Source organism: Mastomys coucha, unplaced genomic scaffold (assembly GCF_008632895.1).
Source record: "Mastomys coucha isolate ucsf_1 unplaced genomic scaffold, UCSF_Mcou_1 pScaffold20, whole genome shotgun sequence".
Classification (NCBI taxonomy): domain Eukaryota; kingdom Metazoa; phylum Chordata; class Mammalia; order Rodentia; family Muridae; genus Mastomys; species Mastomys coucha.
The window spans coordinates 19651142-19668569 of record NW_022196903.1 but is presented as its reverse complement, the minus strand read 5'-3'; the positions used below and the strand labels follow the sequence as shown (position 1 = coordinate 19668569).

Sequence of the window (17428 nt, the reverse complement as noted above, 5' to 3'; positions counted from 1 at the left end):
AGGGTGAAAGTCAATTTTATTCGATATTAGAATGGCTACTCCAGCTTTTTTCTTGGGGCCTTTGGCTTCATGACATTTCCCTAACAGTGCCTTGTAACTGCTGCCCTCTTGTGGCTCATAGTGATAATTGTACTGTTTCAACTGCAATCCATAAATCAAGTTTTCTTATTTTTTTAATTGTATATTTTATTTAATTACATTTCACGTGTTATCCCCTTTCTCGGTTCCCCCCAGAATTTCCCTATACTGTCCCCCTTCCACTGCTTCTATGAGGGTGTTTCCCCATCCACCCACTCACTCCCATTTCCCCACCCTTAAATTCCACTACACTGTGGCATCGAGCCTTCACAGGACCAAGGGCCTCTCCTCCCATTGATGCCTGACAAGACCATCCTGTGCTACATATGCTGCTGGAGCCATGGATCTCTCCATGTACTCTTTGTTGGTGGTTTAGTTCCTGGGAGCTCTGTGGGGGGAGGTCTAGTTGGTGGATATTGTTGTTCCTCCTAAGGGGCTGCAAACCCCTTCAGCTTCTTCAGTCCTTTCTCTAGCTCCTCAATTGAGGACTCTGTGCTAAGTCCAATGATTGGCTATGAACATCTGCCTCTATATTTGTGAGGCTCTGACAGAGCCTCTCCAGAGACAGCTACATCAGGCTCCTGTCAACAAGCACTTCTTGACATCCACAATAGTGTCTGAATTTGATGACTGTATATGGGATGGATCCTCGGGTGGGGCAGTCTCTGGATAGCCTTTCCTTCAGTCTCTACTCCACACTTTGTCTCCATATTTCTTCCCATGAGTATTTTGCTCCTCCTTCTTAAAAAGACTGAAGAATCCACACTTTGGTCTTTCTTCTTCTTGAGCTTCATGTGGTCTGTGAATTGTATCTTGAATATTCTGAGCTTTTGGGCTAATACCCACTTATCAGTGAGTGCATACCATGTGTGTTCTTTTGTGACTGGGTTACATCACTCAGGATAATATTTCCTAGTTCCATACACTGGCCTAAGAATTTCATGAAGTTATTGTTTTTAATAGCTGAGTAGTACTCCATTGTGTAAATGTACCACATTTTCTGTATCCATTCCTCTGTTGAAAGACATCTGGGTTCTTTCCACCTTCTGGCTATTATAAAAAGGCTGCTATGTACATAGTGGAGCATGTGTCCTTGTTATATGTTGGAGCATTTGAGTATATGCCCAGGAGTGGTATAGCTTGGTTCTCAGGTAGATCTATGTCCAGCTTTCTGAGGAACCACAAGACTGATTTCCAGAATGGTTGTACCCGCTTGCATTCCCACCAGCAGTGGAGGAGTGTCCCTCTTTCTCCACATCTACTGTCACCTGAGTTTTTGATCTTAGCCATTATGACTGGTGGAATCTCAGGTTTGTTTTGATTTGTATTTCCCTGATGACTTACGGTGTTGAAAATTTCTTTAGGTGTTTCTTGGCCTTTCAATATTCCTCAGCTGATAATTCTTTTGTTTAGCTTTGTACCTATTTTTTTTAACAGGGTTGTTTGTTTCTCTGGAGTCTAGCTTCTAGCGTTCTTTGTCTATATCGGATATTAACTCTCTATCTGATGTAGGATTGGTAAAGATACTTTCCCAATCTGTTGGTGGCCGTTTTGTCCTATTGAGAGTGTTCTTTGCCTTACAGAAGCTTTGCAATTTTATGAGGTCCCACATGTCAATTATTGATCTTAGAGTATAAACCATTGGCAATTTTTTTAGATTTATGTATTTTTATTTTATGTGTATGAGTACACTGTAGCTATACAGATGGCCATGAGCCATCATGTGACTGCTGGGAATTGAACTCAGGATGGCCCGCTCACTCCAGCCATGCTCGTTCTGGAGTAATATACTGTAGCTGTCTTTAGACGCACCAGAAGAGGGTGTCAGATCTCATTACAGGTGGTTGTGAGCCACAATGTGGTTGCTGGGATTTGAACTCAGGACCTTTGGAAGAGCAGTCAGTGCTCTTACTCGCTGAACAATCTTGATAGCCCTGGTGTTTTCTTTTTAAAGACAGTCTTTCCTCAAAAATAATAGCAAAATGATATTTATTTAAGATGACAAACATCATCATCTAATATACATCAGACAAGGTTGTCTCTAGCTGATATTGATGTTTGAATCCTCTTTATAGCACTAAGGCTGATTTTGACGTACTTAAGTTTCCATGAGTGCCAACACTAAAGAACACTGGTTTGAGTACCCAGATTCTGTTTATTCAACATAATATTTTTATTGATTACTTTGGAATTTCATATAATGCACTCTGATTATACTTCATTTTACTCCCAGGTCTGCCCCCATTCTCATTACCACACCCCCCAAAAGAAGAAAGACTCCCCTCAGAATAAGTGCAATTTGTCTGCCCATATACTCAGTGGAGCATGGTCAAACTCCCAGTAGCCATCCCCTGAGGGTCAGTTTTCTAAGGAGGGCCTGGAGTACCAGGGTTTGTCTTGCATCTTTTCAATTTTTATTATATAAGTAGAGTTATTCAGAATGAATGTTTATGTCTGTCTTTTAAACTTCAATATTATAGTGTGAGTTCTGTCTGTGTTACCTATCATATGTGATTCAGGATTTCATCTTCATTTCTACGGAGTGTGCCATTGCAGAAAAGAATCACAATTATTGTATCAATTTTACTGTGGATTTGTACCCAAGCTCTGTTTTTGAAAACATACGTAGTGGCAAGTGTGCACTTCTCTGGGGCATATAACCTAGGAGTGGAGAGTCTAGTTCATAAGACATGCATTTCTCAGCTTTAGTAGCCTGCCAGAGAGCCTTCCAAAGATCATACCAGTTTGTACTTTCAAAGAAAAGTATAGACTTTAATTACTCGACCATCCTATGTAATGTCAGGCATTTCTGTCTTCTTCTTCATTGTGCTTCTTCTAAAGGATGCACAGTACCATGGCCCTGACTTATTTTTGACTGACAGCCCGAGAGATTGGATATCAGGACATCAGAATCAGTGAAAGACATTCTGTCCCTCTCATAAGGGTTTCATAGAAGAAATGAATCGAGAACTAATCCTTGGCCCATGGACCACCCAGTAAGATCAAAGAAATAAAAAGGAAGGAAAGATAAGACGAAGCTAGTAAAAGTGTTTTTTATTTTTTATTTCTTAAAAGTACATCATTACTTTGAAGTAGTTTCCAAGAGGATTGTGAGAGGTATTTCAAGGGAGCCCTCTCAGGGGGTCTTTGAAATAAGCTCCTTTGGATTGAAGAACACAGAGGACTTGGTTGTAACCCTTGTCCTGGAAGGTTGGTGTCTGACTGCATGCTATGCAGGATGCTAGGGACTTGGAAGAGAACATTGCTTATATACAACTCCCAGGAGATCTTGAGCAGATCCCACATTTTTTTTATGAAACCATACAGGAGAAGGTGCTCCCCTGTCTTGTTCAGTGGGTCAATTGGAGTAATAATGGGATTTTATTGGTAAGAGGCTCAACTCTAACTGCCAGCATCCTTAGAAGTAGTTTACATAGAGTTTAGGCATCTCTCTCTCTGGGCCAGTAGACTTGGAGAATGCGGAAGTTTAGCTAAAATGCTCCAGGCTAGTAAGCAGGAATGTCTGCCGGGTTGGAAGAAGAGGGGCTCTACAAAGCTAAGCAAGAAAGCGCATTCTCACCCTTCTTCTAAACACCTGGCAAAGAGAAACAGCCTGAAGACAAGAGGTTAGGAGAGCAAAGCTTCAGAGGCATCTATCCTTCCTCCAAACCTCCTCTGTGGGTCCTGTCCCTTACACCTTTGACCTCTGTTGTATAGCAGTTTCCTCTGGATCAAAACAGTCCTGATAGTGTAGAGGCAGGGCTCACAAAACTCATCAGGAACTTACATTCCGGCAGCTCCTCCCTGAGGCCATATAAGCAGTGTGTTATAATCACGCATAACAGTCGCTGGGGCAGAGGAGGAGGCTCCTCTAGTGTATCAAACTTCTCATCCGAGCAGGGAACTTCCAGTCTCTGGGAGTCCTCACTCAGGGTGGTAGACTTTTTGGTGATGCACCTCGCTGCTCATGTCACTCAGACTGTAGGTAACTGTGATAACTAACTGGTCCCTCGATTGTGCTTGGAGATGTTAATTTCTTTGTCTGCCATTGTCTTTGTACCCAGGGATGAGAAGGCATTTCATAACAGCTTGTCTTTCATTCTTCTAGTGGCGCCTTTGCAAATGTCTTCACCTTTGTTAAAGTTCAATTTATTAATTTGTTTTTATATAGATCATGTACTAAGTGATATATCTAAAAATTCTTTAAATTTTGGGTCACATAGCTTTCCTTCTGTGTTTTCTTCTAAATTTTTATAGCTTTACATTTCACATTTAGATATATAATCCAACATGAAATAATATATGAGTTATACCTCACATAAGTTGAAGTTAATTTCGAGCATCCACTTGTTCTTTCTGTATATTTGTTGAAAACACATCCTTGTCCTCATATCTTTGTCAATGCCTTACTCTTTGTTGGCTCCTAAAAACAAAGTACTATAGGCTGTGTAGCTTATAAACAATCCACATTCAAGGATGCACTGCTTGTTTAGGTCTGATTCATAAGAGCACAATTCATAAGATTCATAATTCATCTAATTATTGGGGGCTTCACTACCTCGCCGTTTCCTGGAAACCCAAACTTAGACCAATGCCTTGAGGAGAAAAGTTCACGGGTGAGTTTTGGCGCACGTTATTTGTCAACCCTGTATAAAATCAGCATCTTGTTCTTCAAGTGTTCCTAAGTTACCAACGAGGGCACAGAGGGTTAGAGTTTCTTTGTGGGAAAGCTCGAGATTATAAATGAAATGTCTGTGACACATATAATTCTATTCATGGTATATAGTTGTTAAGAACTGAGCTTTCTTAGCTTGCATAATTTAAGTAACTTATTTCATGTATATTTATGAGTATATTATCACAAAGATATTATCAACTTTCTACATTACCCTTTTGCTGCTTGTAGGATCTGTAATAATATGGCTCCAAACTCCTAATACCAGTACCGCTGTCTTTATTCTTTGTTTTCCTGAACAGCTGGAGTATGGATTTACCAATTTTATTACTTTTTAATTGATCTCTCTCTTACATTTCTTTTGTTTTTTTTTTATTTCTGTTCATTGCATCTTTTATTATTATCTCCTTGATTCTGCTTTCTTTTGGTTTAATTTACCTCTTGTTTCCTCGTCATATGGTGGAAGTGACAGTCAGCGTTCTGAGACCTGGGTTCATTTCTGGTAGAGGAGTTTGATATTGTAAATGCCCTTTGTAACTGCTGCATTATGTGTATCCCAAGTTTATGATACATCCAGTTTCAAAAATATTTTGTGATTATTTTTGTAATTTGCTTTTGACCCACAGATTATTTAAAAGTGGGCTGTTTATAGCTTTTTCTCATAGATTGTTGTAACTAATTTCTAATTTTGTTATGGAATATATTTCTCTAACACTTGAGTCCTAAATCTATTGAGGCTTGTTTTAGTATAACATAGATGTCATTTGGGAAAATGTTGTATTATACCTGAGAATAATGTCTATTCTGTTAGAGCTCGAAGTGATGGTTGGTAAATATCAGCCACAACAATTTGGTTTGGAGTATTGTGTATATCAGTGTACTTGCTAATTTCCTACTTATGAATTTATCAAACATAAGGAGAGAGGTATTCCAATCCCAAGCTTTCTTTTTTGCTTTCTTTAATTTTCCTTTACAGTTCAATCAGGTAGTGCTTGGCGTAGTCTGACTCTCTTGTCAGAGGCAGAAATAACTTAGAATGATGTACTAACACCTACACTAATAACAATGAAATTTTATCATTATGAATTTTGTTGTTTCTTGTAACATTATTTACTATGATAAACTTGGACTGATACCAGTATATTCATCTTTTCCCTCCCTGCTTTTCTTTTCCCCTCTTTCTCCTCCCTCCCCACTTCCCTTTCTCCTTCCCTTGTGCCCCATCACCTACCCTCTGTCTGCTTTCTTCTGTTCACTTTGTAATGTAAGCTAGCTTAGAACTTGCCATCCTCCTGCCCATGTCAAGATTCCAAGTGTACACCTCTACATCCAGCTCAGTTTTCTTTAGGTCACTGTAGCATGATATGCCTTTCTGTATTCTGAAACTAGCACAGAGTTTCAGTGTTTCCGATTGTTTTCATTATCATCTTCAGGGAGCGTGTGTCATATCAAAGGGGAAGACTCCCTCCTGACTTCCATACTTCCCACCTTCGTATAGTTCAGGGGACTCTGCCCTGTGACTTGGTGGTTGGCACATTGGATGTATGTGTTTTACCATAGGATGGAGAGCCTTTTCTTTTAATTAAAAAAATGTATTAATCACTTTATTCATTTGCATTTCAAATGATATTCCCTTTCCCAGTTACCCTTCCACAACACCCCCATCCCATCCCCCTCCCTCCCCCTCCCCTTTGCTCTTATGAGGGTGCTCCTCCACCCACTCACCTACTCCTGCCTCACCACCCTAGCATCTCCTTACGCTGGGGCATCAAGCCTCCACAGGACCAAGGGCCTCCCCTCCTTAACTGATGTCAGATAAGGCCATTCTCTGCTACATATGTATCTGGACCCATGAGTCCCTCCATGTATACTCTTTGGTTGGTGGTTTAGTATTTGGGTGAGCGCTAGGTGGTCCTGTTAGTTGATATTGATCTTCCTATGAGGTTGTACTCTCCTTCAGCTCTTTCAGTCCTTCTCCTAGCTCTCCTGCCTCTCCCCCGCCCCTCAGACTGATGGTTGGCTATGAGCATATGCATCTGTATTGGTTAGGTGTGCGTTAAAGGGTGTCTCGGGTTTGGTCTGCCACAGGGCTAGGGCTGCTTGTGGAGGCAGGATTTGGGACACGGGAGTTTTTGACTGAGCTTGCCCCATGCTGGCAGTCATGCTGGCATCTGGCTATGGGAAGCCGTGGGATGCTGCAGAAGAGCTGAGAGCAGAGTTGGCCCCCTCTTCCCCCTCCCCCTATGGGCTGGATCTAGCTAGGGGCCGAATGGGGAAAAGAAGGGAGGAGAACTCTGGCTGTGTCCCTCGGGGAGGAGAGTCCTGGGCTTGTTCTGTTTGGCTTGGTGGAGGTCATGGTTGGGAGCACTGAGAGGCTCTCTGTGGGAGACTACACCAGGCTCTTTAGACGAAGGCCTGCTCCATGGCTCTCCATGGCAGATCCCGATGAGAAGAGACAGTCCATGGTTTTAAAGCATTTATTGTCATGGCAGAGATGGTGATGAGTGAAACCTTACCCCACTTTCTCAGGGCGGGCCTGAGGTTAAGTATCTTTTGCAGGGAGGAGTGTCTGGGAAGGAGAGCTTAATTGGCTAAGTAAGTCCTTTAGGCCTTTAGGTACCTCATTAAAATGGAGATCTGTCTTGAGGCTTTGTGATCTCTGGTTACATCCTCTACCTATGGCGGGGGGGCTTGGGGCATTGCCCTTACTTGACTGATGGCCACAGACCTATGGAGTGGAGAGCTGAGGCCTGTCAGGAGCCTGGTGACTAGGAGCATGGCAAAACGTCTACTGTCCCTTGCAGGATTATCCCCTGCAGGGTCACCAGGGTTCTAAACACAGCTCAACCAGAAACCAGGCTGCCTTTCATGGTCCCACAGTCAGGTGATGGTAGAATTTCTCAGGGAGCAGCCATGTCAGGCTCCTGTCAGCAGGCGCCTCTTGGCATCAGCAATAGTGTCTGGGTTTGGTGTCTACACATGGGATGGATCCTTAGGTGGGGCAGTCTCTGCATGGCTTTCCTTCAGTCTCTGTTCAGACTCATTGTTTTTATTTAGGCAACCTTGATTTCAAATGTCATAGCAGTAAGCTAACAAAAATGTGAAAATTGATACTATGTGGAAGTGTGCCTGAATATACATGCATATTTCCAGATTTCAAAATGTCTTAAGTATTGACATAGAAAAATAATCTCTCTCTTTTTTTTAAACGTTTCCAGGCTAGTTTGGATAACAATTGCATGACCTAGACTTAATTAAGCTCTGGATGTTTTAATGCAAAGCTGGGAAATAAAATAGGCTTCCAAAGACCAGTCAACTTTTATTTGCTTTCTGGGAGCAACTTAGTAATTCTGTGAGATAAATACTCTCAGTTATTATTTCTACAAGAAAACAATTTCCCTGTATTCATCAACTGACTTTTGGTATTGGGGTTTGTCATATTTCTTAAAGTTATTCTGGTTGGTAAAGCTATTTTTAAACAACAATCTCATCAATCATAGATTTCCTGGACTTTCATAATATAATTTAGCTCTCAAATTTACAGTCCTTTTCTGAAGGTAATTTAGCTTTTACATTTCAAAATCCTCTCACTGGATAGATTTAAGCTATAGATTGTTTGAATAATGTATCCCTGATAAATGATGGAGTGGATTCCTACAAAGAGCCAAACTAGCAATCCTTGACCTGACTTGGGTGGTTTCAACTTGAAATATGAAAGGACAAAGAAATATCCTGATAAAATTATAAAACAAAGTATGATAACATACTTGGAAGGCCAAAACCCACACTCAAGTTTCAGATGCTTACTTTATAATTCCCACTGAGTATTAAAGAAAATCTGAATCTTTAATAAAAAGCAAATGCTGTCTAATGAAGGAAGTTCATATAAATGAAATACATTTTGAAATATTCCTGCAACCTTTTACAAGAGTGTAACCATGCCTGTAACACAACAGTACGGGAATACTTATGCTTGGATTATGTCTATAGAAGAAATAGACTCTTCTGTCAAGAGATATCTATTCAAACAAACTCTGAAATCCAATGGTGAAAAATGCTGGGCATTAAATGATGATAAATAGAAAGAGAAGCAGAAATTCTTGTTTTTTTTTGTTTTTGTTTTTGTTTTTTGGATTTTCTTTTTAAATCACCCATCTAATTAGAGAGAGACCAGGAAATGCGTTAATTCCTTGAAGAACAAAGTAAGGCCATTTCACTTTATGCACCATAGAATCTTACAGAGTTACGTTTATATAATAACTACAGACATATTGGTATTTTCATCAACAAAGAAGTGACAGGATATTGGTAAGTACAATAACCATATAAAAGAAAAGGCCTTTTAAATTTCAGAGAAAGAATAGGTTTGATTGTATGAGCTTAGTGGATTTTAGGAGCTTCCTCAGAAATATTATCCTGATACTGTACTTACATGCTTTCTCTATGAGGAGGGACTTGGCTGACCACTGAAGTGAGCTCTTTGTTGTAAGCCAACTGGTAAGTTGCATGTTCGAAAAGAAAAGATATCATGGCTTTTGATGAAAAAGTGTATCCCACACAGCCCGACTGCCTGAGTTTGGTTCCTGGCTCACTCTCTAGCAATATGTCCTTGGGCAGGTTATACAACACTCTACCGCAGCTTCTCTTTCACCAAAACAAGAGATGCTAACACATGCTTCTTTGGCTTGTCAGGAGATTCAACAAGATCCTATGTGCGAAGCGCTTATAAATAAACCAATTGTATTTTGTCTTACTTACTATAGCTATGTTTGCAACTGGTAGTTTCCCTTCATGGGGATGAATGGAACATGATCACATGACTTTTGATATAAACATTCACAATAGTCAGTGCATAAAATAATCTTTTATGTCAGGCACTGGATGAATATTACATAGTCTGATTTCATGTTGTTAATTCTGGCCAACTTTCCATGTTTCAATTTTGGTGTCATTTTGTTTCAAGCATGCCTCCTGAGAGTATCGTGCCCTTAGCCATTACAAGATTCTTCTATTTTGGCTGTTGAAAAGGTGGCTCAGTGGTGAAGGGTGCCTGCTGATTTCTTAGAGAACCTGAGTTTGGATTGCGGGCACTTACGTTGGCTGGTCCACTACCACCTACAACTCCAGTCTCCAGGGACACACAAGACAGACATACATACATGGGTATAAATAAAAATAACTAGGAGAAATCTCCAAGATTATTTAATCTGCAACAGAAACATGTAAATATAACCGTCTCATATTTAAACATAACTTATTACCCACTATTTCCTGTTCTCTCTCTCTCTCTCTCTCTCTCTCTCTCTCTCTCTCTTTTTCCTTTCTCATTGCTGTATAAACCAACACAGTTACCATTGTTTTCTATTGTAATTTAAAACATCTGACATTCTCTTTAGGTTTTTAAGGTATGGTCACTATCAAACGCTTTCAAAGTCCACCCTTTTCTCTAGCTTTCACTCATGTAAATTGAGACTTACCACCTCTTTCTACAAGACCCACTTTGTGAGATGACACTGTCATAGTCATTGGAACAGTGCTTGCAGATTCTGGGTACAGTTTACTTTCAATTTATTGACTCAAATAAATCTTCATTATGTCTTCTGGGAATTCTGCATGCCATTGACATATCAAATTCCTTTCTTATTTCTATTCCTGATTTACACCTCTATCTTTATTCCTCCTTTGTATTTCTTGTCACTTCAGTCAGGAGAATGTGCGGAAGGTTACGCAGAAGCCTCTATCTTGACAGAAATTTGACAGTGTATTTTGAGTGGTGTGATAGGAAACAGGGAAAGGTTGACCAAGATGTGAGAAGAAATTATGTCACATAATGTACAATTTAAAATGAAAGTGTTTGTGTCTCAAGAAGGGAAAATGTAAGAGAGACATGACACAACCTTCAGTCGCCCAAAGGGATGGCATGTAGCTCAAGAAATTGGTTCAGTGGCAGGCAAATTATTCCTGTCCAAGTCACTGAGAGGAGAATGCGTGATCAAATGTAGGATTGAGCAATTTAATTTCTAAGGTATTTTCCAATCCCATGCTTCTGCCAGTGTAAGCCTGACATTTTTGAAATGTGAAATGGAAAATCATTTTCTTCTCCACATTTACTTTACATAAGGATCTGATCAGAATCCTTATTAAAAACATATCTGCATCTAGAATTTTTGATTTAAGTTTGAAGTATGATGTTGAAATTCCTATGTGATGATATAGGTCAGTATTTAGATAGAATGACTTTACTAAATTGTTTTCTATGGGAATTTTATGCTATAGTCTTGTGACATAGTCACATAACATCATTGTTATTTATAATGACCAGTACTTTAAAATACCTTAAAAGAGTATCATAGTGTAAGGCCCTGGTTTGACTACAAAGTAAATGCAGTTACTCTATAAGATTTGGTGACATGATTTTGCGTTTTGTAAGAAATAGAACATGACACAATATTTCTGGTAAGTAATGTAAACTATTCTGTATAAAGCTACTATTTTGGGTCCTTAGAGAGGCATACACTAAGATGAAGTAAGAGGTAATAGAGAAAGGGCAGAAAGAATAAAGGAAGTCAAAGGAAGTCTTTAGACTTGTAGAAGCTGAAAAAGTAAATGGAAGAGTGTTGGTTGTAGAAGATGCAAAACTGTTAGGAATGCTTAATGCTCTTGAGTTACAATTCCTATAAAATTATTTTAGTTTGAGTGTTGGAGAGCAAGGACCTGCATTTGATTTCCAGGAATCACATAAGGTGGCTTACAGTCACTGGTAGCTTCAGCTCCAGATCAGACACATCTGGCCTCCAAGGTCATCTATACTCATGTGCACATCCCCACATAGCCATAATTAAAAAAATAAAAATAAATCTCTTTGGAAAACAGATGCAAATTTTGACGACTCAACAACCTTTCATGTTATTCCTCTAGTTTGGCGGCAAGAAGAAGTTACACAAATTGACCAATACTCAAGTGAGGCTGAAAGGAAGGCTGCTCTGTGTGAACTTCTGGAAAAAGAGACACAGATGATTGCTTCCATTGGGAGGCATAGATATGTTGCTCGTATGGAGAAGCAAGATGCAGCTATACAAGCTTTCCTGAATAAGGTTAGTGAAGTTATTTTAACATGGATGTATTTTGGGTTTAACCATGAGGAATAATAAACTAAAGCAGAGACCTATACCATAAGAACTTCCATAAAATTTTAACAGTTGGATAGTTCTTTAAACCCAATATATACTTGCTCTTTTAATACAGCTGACTATTCCAACTGTACCCTCAAATAAAGACTGATAGAGAACATGAGATTCTCATGTTCGTGACTAAGGGGGTTTGGTTATGGGAGAAAAGATGGAGTGATTATTTGAATTTGGAGAGTTTTACACTCTGATAAAAAAGGAGGAAAGTCTCAGAATGTCTGGGCCTGGGGCACTCAGTGGTCACCTCTTTGATAGTTAGCTGGAGGCCTGTGTTTTATACTTCAGTCAATTCCTAGTTGACTCGACGTTTCTGACCAATGGCTATATGATTATTGAAAGGCAAGAAAACATTCAATTAAAGGGAAAACTAAACTAATTACCCTTTTGCGGTCAAACTTCCTGTTGATATTGAAAGCCTGTTTCCACAGTAACAAATTTCCTTTTATAAACCTTATATTTCCAGACAACTAAAAGCTAATCCATCCATCCATCCATCCATCCATCTATCCATCCATCCAGAAGAACAAAAGGATACAGTTTTCCAAGACACTTGCTGGTCACAATTCTCCTTCGCTGACTCTTGTTATCTTAGAAAAAATTTTAAAACTACATTTCTTATTTCTTTAAATGCCCTTCTGCTATGTCATTTGGGCACTCTTCTACGTGACTTCAGATTATAATTGGCTTTCATTTTAGTTATGGTTTCAGACTAAATCCTTAGGAACTTCTAAACCATGCATCCAATTCTACTGTCTTCTGTCCTTTGGAGATCCCAGACATACACCTCAGGGTGATGTGGTAAGCTGAACCTCTATATGAGCCCTGTTCTTTTTTTAATATTTTTATTGGATATTTTATTTATTTACATTTCAAATATAACCCTTTCTTGGTTTCCTCTCTGAAAACCACCTATCTCACCCCTCCCACTCCTTCCTCACTTCCCTAGCATCCCCCTACACTGGGGCATCAAACATCCACAGGACCAAGGACCTCCCCTCCCACTGACGCCAGACAAGGCTATCCTCTGCTACATATGCAGGTGGAGCCATAGGTCCCTCCATGGCTATTCTTTGGTTGGTGGTTTATCTTGGGCCTCTGGTGGATCTGGTTGGTTGATATTGTTGTTCTTCCTATGAATTTGCAAAGCCCTTCAGCTCCTTCAGTCCTTCCCCTAACTCCTCCATTGGGGACCCCGTATGAGCCCTGTTCTGTAGAGCTCGTGTAACCTCTCTCTGTGAATGCCGCATCTATCCACTTGCTCTATCTTAGCAGTTCTCCACCTGTGCTTCATGACCCCTTTGGAGGTTGCACAGCCCTTTCACAAGGATACATATTTACATTATGATTCATAACAATAGAAAAATTTAAGTGAATCTGGATATCCTTCTCATCTGGATTATTTTGTTTCCACATGAGGCCATGATCTCTAGTCTAAGTTCTCAGTGCTCTGTTCCATCACCCAATTGACTACTGGGAAGATCTTCCTAGGCACACTTGGATCCTGGCCTTCTGTATTTCCCAGTGGGAGCTAGGATTTTAATCACCTCCTATCTTTGCAGCCCCATTATCCCATTGTTATCTTATCATCATCTTTTTTTTTGTCTTACTACATCTACACTGCTCTAGTCATGATCAGTTATTTGCGTGTCTCCAGAAAGATCTTGTGCTTTGGCGCTTTTGTATCTGACTTACTTCAGTGTGATGCTTTTGCATCAGGCATGCACCTGATGCAGCTGGGGTGTTTGTAAGAGATGGAGGCTTCTGGCTACCAATGGACAAGACAGGTCTTCTCCAGGACTTCCCCTTTCTGACTTCTCTTAGTTGTCAGATACTTTCCCTATCAAACAAGCTTGAATGCTCTCCTTCCAGGGAGGAAGGGTTAATATCCCTCTTCCTTGAGATTGTGTACATTACTCTTATGAGACTCATTCTCACCTCTGACTTTATATGCAATATTTATTTATTATTGTATCTAATGTAACCTGAGATGCAGGCCAACCAAGGCCACATATTAAGACCCTGTCTCAAAAGAAAAATTTTAAAAGGATATCATAGCCTAATTTTATTGTATGTAATTTATCATATATTGCCCTTACAACCTTTAACACACACACACACACACACACACAGAGTTTGTATTTAATGTTTTATTTACTTAATAAATAGGTTAGGATAGCCCTTCAAGATTTGTAGCTTGTAACAGCTTTTCAAGATTTTTCTTTTAAGACAGATTCTTACTATGTAGACTTGGGATGGCCTTGTACTTCATTATGTAGACCAGGCTGATCTCAAAGTCACAGACATCCAATTCCCTCTGCTTATGGAACACACACATCTGGCCAATCATGATATTCTTAAGGTGAGAGATATATTTTATCTCTATGTCCTCATACCCTTACACATTCCTTACAAAGATTATCAATGCATGTTTATGGAGGAAGACATGAAAATATGAACGGAAAATAATGGTGTGGATTTCATATTCCAAATATAGAATAAGTCATGTAACTACTATTGTTAAAATTATCAAATATTATCATTCTAGAAAAGACATATTTGTGGTAGTTTGGATAAGAATGGCCTCATAGGCTCATATATTTGTATGTTTAGACATCAGGGAGTGGAACTCTTTGACAGGATTAGAAGGATTAGCAGGTGTGACCTTGTTGGAGAAAGTGGGATTTTTGGTAGTAGGGTGGGATTTGGGTTTCGAAAAGCCCATACTAGTCCCAGTCTCCCTGCCTCTTTGCTTGAAGATAAGGATACAGCTTTCAGATACTTTTTTCAGCATCATGCCTTCCCTGCCTGCTGCCATCCTACCCACCATGATGATGATGGACTAAAACCTCTGAAAAGCAGATTAAATAAGAATCACTTTGGTCACAGTATCTCTTCACAGCAATAGAGCAATGACTAGGACAATATTTTTCACAATCATATTTTGAACTAAATTTATAGTTTCAACAAGGTGCTTATCTAGCACCTGCTTTATGACTTGGAACTGTGATTTTTACATGCCTCTAAGCAGTTTTTGGAACTATATATGTGCAGAGTCCATCAGTGGCTCAAAGCCCAAATATGAAACTGACTCTAAAGTCAACTATTATCCTTTCTCATGAAATATGGCAACCTAAGAAAATTCTTCTATGAATCTCATCCAAAATAAAGATAAGATAGAGAAATATTGTTAAGGAGAATTTCTAGGAGAAAGATCTGGTTTTGAATTCTAAATGTTTCATAAGGAGTAGAATCCAAGGCCATGAAGGACTCTGAATGAACAGAGATCTGCCCTGTAACAGGGGCATGGTGGGAAGACTGAGGAAAAGGAGGTGGATTTTGAATGTTGTCCTGAGAAGTAGACTGAGGAGACAGCTGGAAGGCAGAGAGGGCATGCATTTGACTTTACTATTAGGAAAATAAAACATTAAATACAATATGCTTGTGTGTGTGTGTGTGTGTGTGTGTGTGTGTGTGTGTGTGTGTGTGTGTAAGGTTGTAAGGTCAGAGAAAAACAGAGCAACAGCTGATTTTGTGTTCTTGTGTTCTGAACCAGTCAAGTTGACAATCTTGACACCACTCTAACACAGGGTCATCTAAAGTATGTTTTGTATATGAAGCTGTACTAAATATCTAGATAAATAGATATTTATTTAGAATAGATAAATAGGATGATGCAGGCTTTAGTACTTAGGCTAGGTATTCCATGTCTCCGTGTCTGTCTACCCTGTCCATTGTCATGCTTGCCATTGTCACTAACATCAAGGAGTTGGAATTCATTCTGTAAATGTTGAAGCAATACACTGTTGTACAGGACTCTTTAGATTGCTGGTAAAAGAGCTTATAGTTAATGCCAGAAGTCAATCAAGGTCACATTCAAGGGGCTTTGCAACCCCATAGGAAGAACAATAATATCAACCAACCAGATCCCCAGAGCTCCCAGGGACTAAACCACCAACTAAACCACCATGGAGGGACCCATGGCTCCAGCTGCATATGTAGTAGAGGACGGCCTTGTCTGGCATCAATTGAAGGAGAGGTCCTTGGTCCTATGAGGGCTTGATGTTTCAGTATAGGGCAATGCCAGGGCAGGGAGGAGGGAGTGGGTGGATGGGTGAGGAAACACCCTCATAGAAGCAGGGGGAAGGGAGAAGGGTGTTCCAGGGTGGGGGATCCAGGAAAGGGGATAACATTTGAAATGTAAATAAAGAAAATATCCAACAAAAAAAAAAGGGAAAAACAAAAGCCAAGAAAACAAGCTCATAGTTAATGCCAGAAATGGGTCACAGTCACATTCAAGGTCACAGTCAAGCTCACAGTCACGTTATTTTAGATGTTAAATATAACAAACAAGCAGAGTCACAGTGCTACATTTATCAGCAGCAGCACTGTAAAGTAGACAGATATTTAAAGCAATATTTTACTTTCGTTATCATTTAGAAATAACTTAGGAGAATAAACATCTATATTTAGTTTCAGTTTAAACTCATTTACTATGACAATCCTTGAATCCATTGAAATCACATTCTTTAAAAATCTTATACTGAACATATTATTTCTTTGAATAGTGACGGACACCCTTTTGTTGGTATAATCTAGAAATTGAACAAATAGTACCTACAGTTCTAACTTTTAATAAAAAAAGGTTCACTCTGAGGATTTTTAAAAACATTAATTAACTTGTAATTTACCACATGAAACATTGACTTCTGCATGTTATCAGACACTTAGAACTGACAAGTACACTGACTTAAGGGAATTCAGGTCATGACATTTAAACGAAAGGTCACCAGTTGCCTTCTGGTTTTAACGTTTGCGTGCATTTTAACAAACTATATGAAGACATCATTTGCATTTCTTCTGCAAGAGATCATCCCTAGAGTTGAGGCTGTTCACCCTCACCCTTTTTTTCATACTTCATTTCTCACAGTCACAAGCTTAAGAAACCTGCAATTTTTGCGAGCTGTGCTGTGTAGATGATTTTTCTCCATGCTCAGGTGGCCAACAGCTAATGGGACAGAAAATGCATCTGCCTCTTTCTCTCTCTGAGCCCTGCATTTAACAGGGGGTCACTGTGGATGAATAAAACCCTTTAGCTGTAAAAAAGAAAAGTTGATCACTACCCAGTGGCTTTTGGGGGGCTTAACTTTATGCTTCATTTGTACCCTTGGGGACCTGAGAATTAATTCAGGAGGAAGAAAGGAGCTATTCTCCTAGTGCAGCCATCTTTTCTTCTCTTGGGGAGGCCTGCTGCTCTGGAAGCCTTTGTCATCTCCCCACCTTCCAGTCTGTCCTGCTGTTCTTGAGTTGCTCTGTTCCACAGCCTCTGCTGTCTCATTTATTGGCAGCTAAGTGGAATTTATTATGCTTCTATTTCTGAAGCCATTTAAGACCATGATTGTTGTACATCTCTTATTATAGCCAAAGCATTCAAAGAAAAAGGAACTGGAGAAGGGAAATAAGCAAAGTTGACATTTTCCCTCATCAGAGG

At 39.6% G+C, this 17428-nt stretch overlaps 1 protein-coding gene across 1 annotated transcript in view; it reads left to right on the top strand.

The window, feature by feature from the left end:
• The window catches only part of Iqub (IQ motif and ubiquitin domain containing), a 66474-nt gene that overhangs the window by 22773 nt on the left and 26273 nt on the right, over positions 1 to 17428 (top strand). The window contains exon 8 of the mRNA XM_031381297.1: positions 11672 to 11847. Within this exon, the coding sequence (XP_031237157.1) occupies positions 11672 to 11847 (176 nt within the window). The remainder of the gene's footprint in view (positions 1 to 11671; positions 11848 to 17428) is intronic.